The sequence below is a fragment of the Centroberyx affinis genome, unplaced genomic scaffold (genome assembly GCF_046629955.1).
Source record: "Centroberyx affinis isolate AG114_WGS23_722 - 3 ecotype Tasmania unplaced genomic scaffold, CSIRO-AGI_Caff_v1 ptg008778l_1, whole genome shotgun sequence".
Taxonomy (NCBI): domain Eukaryota; kingdom Metazoa; phylum Chordata; class Actinopteri; order Beryciformes; family Berycidae; genus Centroberyx; species Centroberyx affinis.
This window is the reverse complement of record NW_027284313.1, coordinates 9,165-21,056: the sequence shown is the minus strand read 5'-3', so window position 1 is coordinate 21,056 and position 11,892 is coordinate 9,165. Positions and strand designations below refer to the sequence as shown.

General features: G+C 43.3%; 1 protein-coding gene across 1 annotated transcript; it reads right to left on the bottom strand.

The window, feature by feature from the left end:
* Positions 1-2,065: 2,065 nt before the first annotated feature.
* LOC139640248 (galactose-specific lectin nattectin-like) lies at positions 2,066-5,924 on the bottom strand. The gene is made up of 6 exons (XM_071514425.1): positions 5,892-5,924; positions 4,703-4,841; positions 4,477-4,616; positions 4,232-4,360; positions 3,985-4,099; positions 2,066-2,276 (listed from the first exon to the last, which is right to left on the bottom strand). The coding sequence occupies exons 2-6, from the start codon at positions 4,785-4,787 to the stop codon at positions 2,209-2,211; spliced, it is 537 nt and encodes a 178-aa protein (XP_071370526.1). The 5' UTR covers positions 4,788-4,841; positions 5,892-5,924; the 3' UTR covers positions 2,066-2,208.
* Between the last annotated feature and the right edge of the window lie 5,968 nt (positions 5,925-11,892).

Here is an 11,892-nt window from a genome sequence, read left to right as displayed (position 1 = left end):
GAGCTCTCAGTTCTCATTGTTTTACTACATTTATACTTTTACTTCTTTTATCGATCCTTTGGCCTTTAGTTGTTTTTTAACAGCTTTTACCCATCAGAGAAATTTTAACGATCAGACTTATTACCTCGGCCAAGGAGGTTTTGTTTTCTGTGCCGTTTGTTTGTCTGTTTGTCTGTCTGTTAGCAGGATTACAGAAAAACTACTGGCTGGATTTTCATGAAACTTGGTGGAAGGGTGTAGCATGGGCCAAGGAAGAACCCATTACATTTTGGAGCAGATCCGGATCCGACTCACGAACAAGCAATAATAGCACGAACCTTGGTGGAGGTCTCCGTCTCCGCCTCTCTCACTGCAGCGGGAGAGTTGGACTCTAGTGTCCCATGGATTCATCCAAACTCCAGCGCTCCGTGTCCTGAGGCTGCCCAAATGCAGCCAGATGCTCCTTGGATCCACCTGTTATCTAGACCCAAGTTGTCAGCTAGCTCGACGCTCAGTCACACGTCCTGGTCCGTTGTCGGCAGGGGAAATCATTCGTCCCGTCCCACCACAAGAAATCCTACTGGAAAACAGATTTGATATCCTGGATGAGCAGGAGTCCCCTCCTTTGGCCGGTCAGTCTCATCCTCCTCTTCTCTTCACATGCTGTCTGGGCCACAGCCCGCTGTCCGCCACACTGGGCCGCAACAGTCTTTCTGAGTTTTTAAAGATCAGTGGTAAAGACATTTTATCTCTGGCCTCATTCCCACGCTGGGTCGTGGGAATGGGAGTTTTAGCAGGCTTCTTAGTCTCCATTCATGGCTTCAGCCTAGAGGTCTTCACGGGCCCAAAATGACAGACCCGAACCCTAATGGACCCAGGAAATTCGTTCCGAGATCCGATAATCTTTCAAAATATATATATATATACCGACCCGTTTTTGCCCGAGATATTACAGACCCGACCCGGTGCATGTCTGGTCTCCCGGTAATTAAAATTGCTGCTAAAAATGCCGTTCTGCTGCTAAAACCGTTTATCATGTCGGATACAACATGGCAGCCTAATAAAAGGAGATCAAAATAACATAAAGACTTGCCAAGTTGTGCCGTTCTGACAGTGAGACTCCATAATGGAATCTAGCAGCTACGTAGCTACAATAGACTAAGTGACAAGGAAATTAAATTGCATGTTCAATGGATGATTAAAACAATAGTTCCACGTTTCTTGATCACGGGTCTCGGATCCACTCGGGTATTACACATAATGATGAACAGACCCGGGACCCGCGGTAATAGAATGGGACCCGACCCAGACCCGATTGACCATAATAAAACGTGTACCCGAACCCGTACGGGTCCCGGGTCGGGTCTCGGATCCTAGGGTCCGGGCAGACCTGTAAAGACCTCTAGTTCAGCCACACTGTAAGGCTCTGGGCTTTGGTTTTATCGACAATTTGAATCTCTTCTGGGAGCGATCTGCATTTTTTTAAAAGAGTCTCCACCCGAACCGAGTGGGCTCACACATGCTGTCTGCAGACATGTTTCACACACCCTGACCGGGCCATGTGCCGGACTGTTTCCACACACTGCCACACACGTCCCCACCTTGGCTGCTTCCTCTCCACCGTCATCAGCTCTTCTTCTTCGTAGCTACACCCAGGCTCCGTGTCCGGCCCTGTAGCTCCCCCTACTGGTCTCATGCTAATCTGTCCCTACTGTCTGCCCTTCCCCTCTGTGTTCTCTGTGAGTAACTCTGCCTCCCCTGTTTACACCTGCCCCCACCCTACTTCTTCCAACTGCTGTCTGTGGTGTTTTTAACAGACTACAGACCTGTTAGAAGGCAGCTGATGTCAAACCTTTCACCAAGAATCTTGGGGTATTTTTTTGATTCAGACCTTAACTTTGAAACTGCAGGAGGCACAAAGAATTGTCTGGCATCATATGTTATATTACACAACAGATCTTTTCAGTTATATTCCACTATAGGAAAATAGAGAAACACAGGACAGATGTACAGTGGGTACTTCTATGATGGCTGCCACTGTGATATAGCTAAAGACACACAAAGATTAACAAGTAATGATGCACATGTTTTTTTTTATTGCAGTAACTTTAGAAAGCTTTCCTCTGCAATGTTTAAGATGGAGCCGACCGGTCCAACTGAGTCACAATTTATCAAGTCTTTATGTCCACTCTGAATTAAAAAATTGTGAATGCAAACACCAGTTGATGATCAGACTTTCTTGGCACACACAAAGGCCTTCTTCACTGAGCAGTTCTCGTCATTCCACTCTCCAAACCCTGGAAAACATGCCATGAGAAAACATCACATTCAGCAACAATATGCAATGCAGCTAAAACATCTTTATGCTGTAGGCCTAGTTACGGTGGAATAATCAGGGCGTATGGACGTTTTAGACTCACTAACTATTCTTGAAAAAAACAAAAAAAACAACTCACTCCTTGTTTTTGTTTTTATGCGTTTTATCCAATCATGTTTAGTGAAGCAAAGCAATATTTTACAATTACCAATAGAATGCAAGTGAAGTTTTTTTTGTATCTAACGAACAGCGAGCTACTTTCTATCACCATGTAGCACCGATTCTGTGGTGAAGCACGGCTGAAATATGGAAACGAAGTTCATGAAAGCCGGTGGAGATGCACGCGTCACCGAGACAGGAGGAAAAAAACAAACGGTGAGAGGTACGGACTGAATAAACGGGTGGAGACGGAAAATCGTTTGAAATGAAGGGACCCGGGTTTGTTCTGCACCGTGAGACCAAAGAGGCTGTGCGGCTCCAGCAGAGAGAAAGTCTCTTTCCACATGAAGTCAATCCAGACACAACACTCCGGTATCTGATCCGCACCGGGAGCGACAGGTACAGCGGCAACGACAGACCGGAACCTGATCTGTCTTTACAGTCGTCATTCAGCATCAAAATGTGGCATTGCTTTGGCTGTTCTCCACAGAGCTCCCAGGGGTCACCTGGTAAGAAAAAAATTAATTGATGTGGAAATCCATACGGGCACCGATTGGTAAACCGCGCGCGGCTCCATGCGCACGGAATAGTAAACCGTGCGCATGGATTAGTAATCAGTGCGCGCGGAGTCCTAAACCATGCCCGCAGATTAGTAGTAATAGTGTGTAATATGTGCATTGATGACGTCAAACAGGGACACCACAGCGGCCCACAGAGTTGCATATAAACTGTATAGATGTATACATTAACATACTTTTTCCACGAGCATGATGTATAGGGAGTAAACGGGTTTCATATTGTCACCAAAACACACATCGGATCATAAATTAGACCCGCTGATGTGATCAATCAATGGTTATGGTTCACATATGGTCTGGGTGCCTAATGGCTATTACAGCTCACTATATGTCTGCCAAGCGGTGTGTGTTGGCTCTGGCTCACTGTATATCGGCCTAAAAGTCCCTCTGTGATGTCATCAACGTAGATATTACAAATCTGTGCGCACAGTTTACTGATCTGTGGGCAGGTTTAGGAGGAAATGGTAAGAAAACCGTGCTCACTGATTTCCACATCATGTTTCTTTTGTACCAGGTGACTCCTGGAGGCTCCACAGTTCTCCTTATTGCACCGGGGTTATAGATTAATAATGCTGTGTGTTGAATATTCATTCATTCAGCACAGAAATGTGTCAATTGTTTTAGTTGTTCTTGTTATTGGACTAGTTTTATAGAGATGGTGCGGGATGCTGACTCGCCCCCCCCGCTCCCCCGGTCCAGAATTTATTTTTGCTTTAAGCCCTGAATAATACACATTGTCGGCATTTTGGTGGAAAAAACATCTTATGATACTTTAAAAAGTTAGCTATCCACCGAAGTAAAAGAGATAATCTTTAGTCTAGTTTGTGGGTTTCATGTGTGTGACTTTTTCTTCATGTCCAAAAAGTCACACACATTATTTTTTACCTTCATCATCCCTTTCTTTTTCCTTTGATCACCTCTCTTCCTACTCGTCTACTTAGTCTCACTTACTCCCGGCGTACATCTCCATGCATTTCTCATTCTGTCTGTAGAAGTCCGGCTGGCCAGACTTCCATCTGGTGAAGTCCATGTTGGATCCGTCGGACCAGGCAAACCTGCCATTTGGCTGAAAAAAGAAAGAAGTTATCATCACACTGTCATACATCAGGGTATTTGTTCCATCCACCCATCTAATTCATCCATCCATCAATTTAGCCTTCCAGTCAGTCAGCTGTTTTCTGATTGGTTGATCGCTCACCTGTCTTTGCCCTCCCACCCAAGCACGTACTGGCCTTCCGCTGGCCCTCACCAGGTAACACAACACATTATTGTAATCCCTCTCACTGTGGATTGAAACCAGGTCACCACCCACACTGCGACAGCCTGCCTGGAATCAAAAGAAATAATATGGACATGTGGTGAGGTTACATTTACTGTCTGTATACTGAATGTGAGTGTGTGTGTGTGTGTGTGTGTGTGTGTGTGTGTGTGTGTTTGTATTACCAGTGCCGAGTCAAAGGTTGTCGGTCTCATGTACAGTGCAATACAGCGGTTCCCATCCGTCTTGTACCATGAACCTTTTCCTGCAGCGGCTCCACACCTTACGAGTCGATGTCTTGTGTAACAGAAGTCCATAAGGTCCTCTGCAGAAACATGTTTAAACATTGAAATTAGCTTTTCGAGTCTCGGGCCCTGCTCTCTATCCGCTGCATGGCTGCACGGTACTCACCCCTGGCAGCATCATACCAGGCCGTGGAGTCCCGGACCACCAGCAGCACCAGCAGCAGGACGGCAGCTCCTCCAACACAACGCATGGTTCACTTCTCTCTCTCCGACTCTCACAGTTCACTCTAAAATTGGAATATGAGCTGGGAAAGTGAAACAGTTAATCCCCAACAGGTTTCAGGGCCATATCATGTCACATGTTAAAAGAGGAGATGCTTTGGCTCGGGCCGGTCCTGCACGCCCGGGAAGATCAGGCTGACATAATCAATACCTTCTTTTAAATCACTTTCTTCACACCGTCATCAACTTGCTTTTACTTCATTGTTTTGATTGTTAACTGTGATGTAATTATTTGTTCTTGTTACTCTTTTTTCGGTAACACTTTATAATAACCATCATTAATAAATGGTAAATTGATAGTTAATTAAACTTTAGTTAATAGTTATTTTACTGTTAACAAACAATGAAATGATCATTAATAATGTTTACTAATTATTAGTAATGCTATAATTTATGTTATTTTATCATTCGTTTGTGTAATATAAAATCATTTATTTATAAATTATATATTGTATCATAGCTTTTTACCCTTTTTACCGTCTCTTATCAGCTATGATACAATATATAATTTATAAACAAATGATTTTATATTACACAAACTAATGATAAAATAACATAAATTATAGCATTACTAATAATTAGTAAACATTATTAATGATCATTTCATTGTTTGTTAACAGTAAAATAACTATTAACTAAAGTTGAATTAACTATCAATTTACCATTTATTAATGATGGTTATTATAAAGTGTTACCCTTTTTTCTATTATTGATATATCCATTAGCATGCATTTTTAGTTATTTTACATATTAGTCCATTCAGTTTACTTGCTGACTCTGAATTACTTCTTAACTTTGCTTTTGAAAGCTGCTCTATAAGTAAAGTCCTTACTCTGCATTATGTTGTGGTCCTTATTCAGTGAAACAGCTGTGATATGAGCGGCCTGACTGATGAGACATTCTCTTTTCCTCTAACACCCAAGGCAGGTTTCTACATAGGAGCCCAGACTAAGTAGCGCAAGATATCGTTACCTTAGATCCTTTTCATTCAATCCAGTTATCTACCCATAAGATCTCAGCTGACTGCTCTATTCTATTATCCTAAAATATATTCAGAGAAGAAGAGGGCTTACCACAGAGCGTTGTTGTGCCGGTTGCTCTTTCCCACTCTGTATAACATCTGGTCGTTAATCACACTTTTATACTCACTGCTCATCCCCTGGCTACATGTCAATTAATTTTGCAGTGCATATTTACTATATCTATATTGACTTTAAGGGTAGGAAACTGACAAAATAAACACAGCAGCAGGTATGACATTTGGCACACAGCTAAGAGCGTGTGGAAAAAAAGGGAATGAGAAATTGTTTTTGGGCATCCGGGTGGCTCGGCGGTCTAAGCAGCGGATCGTGTAAACGGGACGTCCCGTGTTGGAATCCGGCCCAGGATCTCTTCTCTCTGCCAGGCTGTCCCGTCTCTCTCGACTGCAAACTGTCTAAAATATGGAAAATGTAAAGTGCCACAATAATAAATAAATTAACAAAAATATAAAAAATGAATAAAAAAAAATAAATGTGGAAAAAATAACTTCACACCATTTTATATTTCTATATTAACTTCCAGATTACACTTTTTCTATATATATTTCCCAATTGTTTTTTTTTTATTCCTCTTTATATTTACATTTATTTATTTATTCTTTCATTCTTTTTTTTTTTATATCAGTATGTTGTTCCATACTAATAAAGGAAGAAAACGTTTCCAGGAGCACTTCTCTGGGTGTGAGGGTTAGGAGGTAAATATCAAGGCACTTTGATCTGCAGATAAAACAACTATTCAGACAAATGGCCGACATGTTGCAGGCCTTCAGCTGGATGTTGGTTTGTATTTTTGCACTTCTGCAGACTGGTACATTCATGAACTATTTACATTGTATACAATAATTTAAAGTAGCAAGTAGTAATCTAAAAAATCTAAAAGAGGTAAAATTCAGGATATATTGCAGTGAAAATGCCGGAGCTCTCACCGAGCGTTGCTACTCAGTTTGCATCACGGGACGTCCCCCTTATTTGGACAATTTTAAAATACATGATGTTTGTGCATAAATTGTCAAGGATAACATAATAAAATCAGAGACTTTGTGGTCCTTGGTGGAACATGTACAGATAAGGACCACAACAGCAGTCTCTGATTGCTTCGGTCCACATGGACTCCGGCTGAAGACACCACATGTTCCAGGAACTTGAGAGAAGTACAAGAAAACTTGCTCTTTAGTATGTTAACTGTCAGACCTGCTTCTCTGAGTTTATCCAGCACAGCTTGGATGTCGTGGAACTGCTGCCAGGAGGATGAATAGATGATTATATCATCCAGGTGAACAAAGCAGATGATCCCCTTGAGCTCTCCCAAAGTGTCCGGAAGGTGACCGGTGCGTTTTTCAGTCCGAAAGGCATGACTTTGAGTTGGAAGAGGCCAAGGGGGCAGATCAACTCCACTTCACTCCATCCAAGAGGTAACTTGGGCTCCTGATCAGCTAAATACAGCAGACCTCCAGGCCAGGGGTCAGTTAGGCATCAGAGGATTTAATGCTGTCCCAGAGTGGCTCATTGAGTAGAGTATAGGAAGAACCTGTGTCCAGCATAGAACTTCCTGTCCAGCGTCGAATGGACAGTGGCACCTGCAACTGCTGTGGCAGGGGACTGGCAAACCTTGCAGAGGTGAAATTGTCCCCCTTTAAGGCAGAAGCAAAGGATTGGGAGGTAAGATATGGTGTCGATTGGTACTCTGAAGGGTTAGGGTTAGGGCACTGACCTGAAGGGGTTAGGGTACTGACCTGAAGGGGTTAGGGCACTGACCTGAAGGGGTTAGGGTGACTTTGACCATCACTCCAGGGCTGCTGTGGCTGACCGTGAGCAGTGTTGTGGGGTTTGTATTTTTTTGATTGGTTGTAATTTGGGCATGAGTAAGGAGCATGGCGCAACAAGATTCAAGACCACTGGGGTCCTTGTGTGCACCGGGTGGTCGGACGTCCTGGAGAGAGAGAGGGGAGTCGTGTACTCTGTAGTTCCTGTCGATGAGGTCGGCCCGGTTCGGCAGGTCCACCGCACAGAACTGAGAAAAGCACTGGTGCCACCGGATGTGCCCACCTGTAACATCATGGCCTCTATAGGTCCTCCTGACATACCCACCTCTAAAAGCTCTGCTGCCACAGGTTTCCCTGCATCACTGGTGCCTGATGATGATGATGATGATGATGATGATGACTGCGAGGATGGCGCCTGGGCCCTTCCCTGTTGCCCAGGGAACGGTCAACAGCTCTCTCTACTAACTCTGATGGTTCTGCAGTAGCCACCATGCAACCTCCAGCTCCTGGGTAAATACCAGTCCCTCTTAGACAGACAGCAAGAAGAAATGCTGGCCACCACCCAAACCCCCATCACTTACTACAGTCCATGGTCACTACCCGGGGAGATGAGTGCGGTATATTTGACCTTTAATTGCATCACTGGCTTATTTTATGCTCTCCCCTGTATGTTGCAGATTCTCTTAAGCCATCGTCGGGACGCCGATGCATTTTGAGGGGGGGGTGGACTGCACCCCAGAAGCAGTTGTTTGATTAAACCTCCTCCAATCTTACTAATGTTAGCTAGCTACAACAGGGCTTGATAATATTTTATTTACTTGCTTGAAACTAATGCAGTCCCAATGTGTTTATTGTTTTGGGTTTTTTTTAGAGATGAACCAGTAGGCACTGTACTGGCTTTTTGAGTGTACTTCATGTTACTATGATTTTCAAGCTAAGGCCAGTATTGTACAAGCCCTCAGGGACGTCACTGGGCAGTGTGGCAAACTGTAAGTCACCTGACGCCCTGGGGCCCAAAAGGACTTTTTCCCATAGACATCCTATAGAAAAGAAATGCCCGTAAAACTCACAGAAAACAAGACTAGGTTGACCTAGTGCAAGCCGGGCCACTGATGTCTCGCCTCCTCTTGGCTTTCGCACCCTAGAATAACATGTGTTCTGTACTGCCCTCTGCATTGTAGTGATATACTATATAAGTGGTACTTTGTATATTTTCAAAGGCCCGTTCACATCTAGAACGATAACTATAAAGATTAACTATAACTGTAACAAGAGTTAAATCATTTAAGTAAATAGAATGCCTCTGTTCACACTAATAACTAACTATAACTAAAAACATCCAAACTGACAACTATAACTATGTTGTTGGTTCCATCTCTCTACAAAGGAAGCGGTGGAGAATTCAGTAGTTGACTGCAGTGATGGCATTGCTTGCTGAGGAACTGATGACAGAAGTCCAGAGGAACCCGGTGCTGTTTGACAAAGACCATCACCTCTAAAAATGTTGAAAAGAAACGTGACATACCTGGTCTGGGTCAGAAGAGCTCTTGGGATTAGCCGTAAGATGTGTTTACTGACTTGGATATACTTGTTAACTAGAGTATTTGCTAGTTACCTTGCTAACTAACAAAACAGCATCATGTCTTGGCCAACCTGAGCTGCCTAGGGCAAAGTGTTATTATCCTGTGTTCTTAATGGGTATAACCAGAAGGTAACGAGTAGCCTTTTGAAAACCCGTTTAGCCACGGTGAAGTTCCAGGTGTTTCTCAACATGGAGACTCTTTGATCCACAGTAGATGTGTTCAGAGTCTCCTACTGGTAAAGACATGAGCAGCTTCACTTGGTGACCATTAGTACCACTAGCTCTCATATAAACAAAGCACAATAATGTCATGAAAGCGCCATAAAAGAGAATTATTGATTCTGCCAGCTCCTCTCGTTCTTGCTGCAGTTCATGAACCCAAATCCTTCGGCTCTGTTGTTATTTACTTTAGAGAGCGAGTAAAATAAAAGCACGTCGGTAAAGTAATCATGCTACATTTTTTCACTGAAAAAAATATCACAACAGTGTGTCGTTATAGTTTGTAGTGATCTTTATAGTTGTCGCTCTAGGTGTGAATGGGCCTTAACAGTGCAAACAACACAATATCACATATACTGTACCACCATGACTGTGTGGGTCCTGACGCTGTTTCTCACGCTACTTTTCGAGGTCGGTCCCATAGGCCCGGCAAAAATCCTGGGCATTGCACACATTAAAAAATGACTCTTTGAATTATCTGATTTTAAACCATTAGGTCCAAAATAAAATTAAAGCCACTAAGAACCATATCAAGGTGGGTTTTTTTTTTTTGTGCACTGTGAATGCGCCTCTAAGCCACTGGATCTTTCCAAGCATGCTCCTCCATTTCATTCCTCCATAGGCCTGAGATCTTTAAGCGCCCGGGCGTTTGGCTTTTTGGGCACAGGCACTAGACATGGGCTGCGGTCCAATAGTCAAAAAAATCCGTCCTAACTCCTGTTCCTAACCACTTCTCCTTGACCTCGATGGACAACGTCATGAGGTCAAGGAAAGATGTGAAGGAGAATTCATAAGGACTTAGGAAAAGACAACCGCAGTGCTAAGAGAATCCCACTGCACTGACACTAGACTACGTGATGATGAGACGGAGGATGTGAATGAGGTGGATCTGCCATGTGAAACTACAATGTTCCCAAGATGGATGTCTAAAAGTGCATCTTGGCCCCGTGTGTTCTTACCGTGTTTCATGCAGGCTGTATAAACCTGGACGACCCGGTGAAAAATATCGCTTCATCACCAAGGTTGGAATTGAAATAAAAAAGGAATATAGGCGACCAGTCACTAAAGTGAAAGGAAATGGTTTTCACATTGAGAATGGTTGCTCACGCTCAGCCTCCTGTCCACTCATATTTATCAACATGAATCCCAATTAGTTTGATTGTATGAAAATAAGTGTTAAATTAATGCAAGATAGGCATAACATGTTAGGCCTACAAATCTACTGCTGTACATATCATCATTCTTAAGTTTCAAACATGTTGAATTAAAAACATCATCTGGCTAAAAACGTCTCATATCCCTTTTTCTTGAAAGACAGACTTCTGTGTTCTGGTTAATATGCTGATTATGATCTGATTATAAGCCTGTGCATATAACAGCTTAAGAACCACCACACAACTCAGTAAACACCTTGAAATGTTGACTTGATGCTTTGAAGTAGTTCTGGCTGATCCGGGCCTTTATTAAGGCAAGAGCTTCAGCATCTGTGTAAAATTAATGAATGATTTTCCTAAAGGCTGCAAGACAACAAGCTCAGAATGAAGAAATAACTAATGCAGACTGAGCAGAGGTTACGCTACAACGTTAACTTCACTTTCATCATTTTACAACAGCAGAGTAACGTTTATAGTTCGTCTCTGGGTTTAACATGTTGTTGAAAGTTCAAAGCATATTAGCAAGTTATGGCATAAGATGGAAAATGCTTAATAAGCAACGGTAACTTGATGATGATCTGCGTCTCTTGTCGGTCTGATCGTTTGTTTTTGTGAACGGCCGAATGGTGCGTCGCAAGGAATTGTGGGATGGCATTATCTCCTTTCCTTTGGTAAAGGATGGTCTCCTATGCTAAAGGAGCTAAGTAAGGAAGCATTGAAGCACCTTTCCTTAGCGTTTAGAGAATTCGAACAGCTCTTACCATGATGCCACTTAGGTATTTCCAGGTCATTTCACTCAGTCAGGAACCTTCCTGAGCAAAAAGACTATTGGACCGCAGTCCAGATGTTTTCCACCTCACTCGTGTCTTTGCCTGGGGGAGACAGAGAGAATATGTGCTGTAGCACATTAAATAATTGGACAGCACACACCTGAAGGGCTTGTGGCGTGGCACCATCCGGACCCGGTTCCTTGTTTGCACTGAGCCTCCTTTGCTGGGTGCGTGCCTCCTCTATAGTCATACGAGGGCTGTGGCTACCACCAGACCCCCTCAGGGGGAGGTGGAGGAGACCCAGAGCCGGTCCTGACCTCCATGGGGCCCTAAGCAAAATTCTACTAAGGGGCCCTACCTGACCCGTGAGCCATGTTAACCATTTGCCACACAGTCACACCTGACACCCCAGTGCTCCCACTACAATCCAACAATTAAGCATAGCACCTGTAAATTATAGATAACAATAGCCTACTATTATTAATTTTATCAGCTGCATCAGGCCCATTCAAACTGGCTCCCCCAGATTTCCTTTTATACATTTTA

What these genes read in the sequence shown, in the direction of transcription:
- LOC139640248 (XM_071514425.1), bottom strand. Translation starts at nt 4,787, where the DNA reads ATGCGTTGTGTTGGAGGAGCTGCCGTCCTGCTGCTGGTGCTGCTGGTG. An exon ending in CAACCTTTGACTCGGCACTG is followed by an intron (nt 4,361 to 4,476) that starts GTAATACAAACA and finishes TTTTGATTCCAG; the next exon opens with GCAGGCTGTCGCAGTGTGGG. An exon ending in CATGGAGATGTACGCCGGGA is followed by an intron (nt 2,277 to 3,984) that starts GTAAGTGAGACT and finishes CATGTTTTCCAG; the next exon opens with GGTTTGGAGAGTGGAATGAC.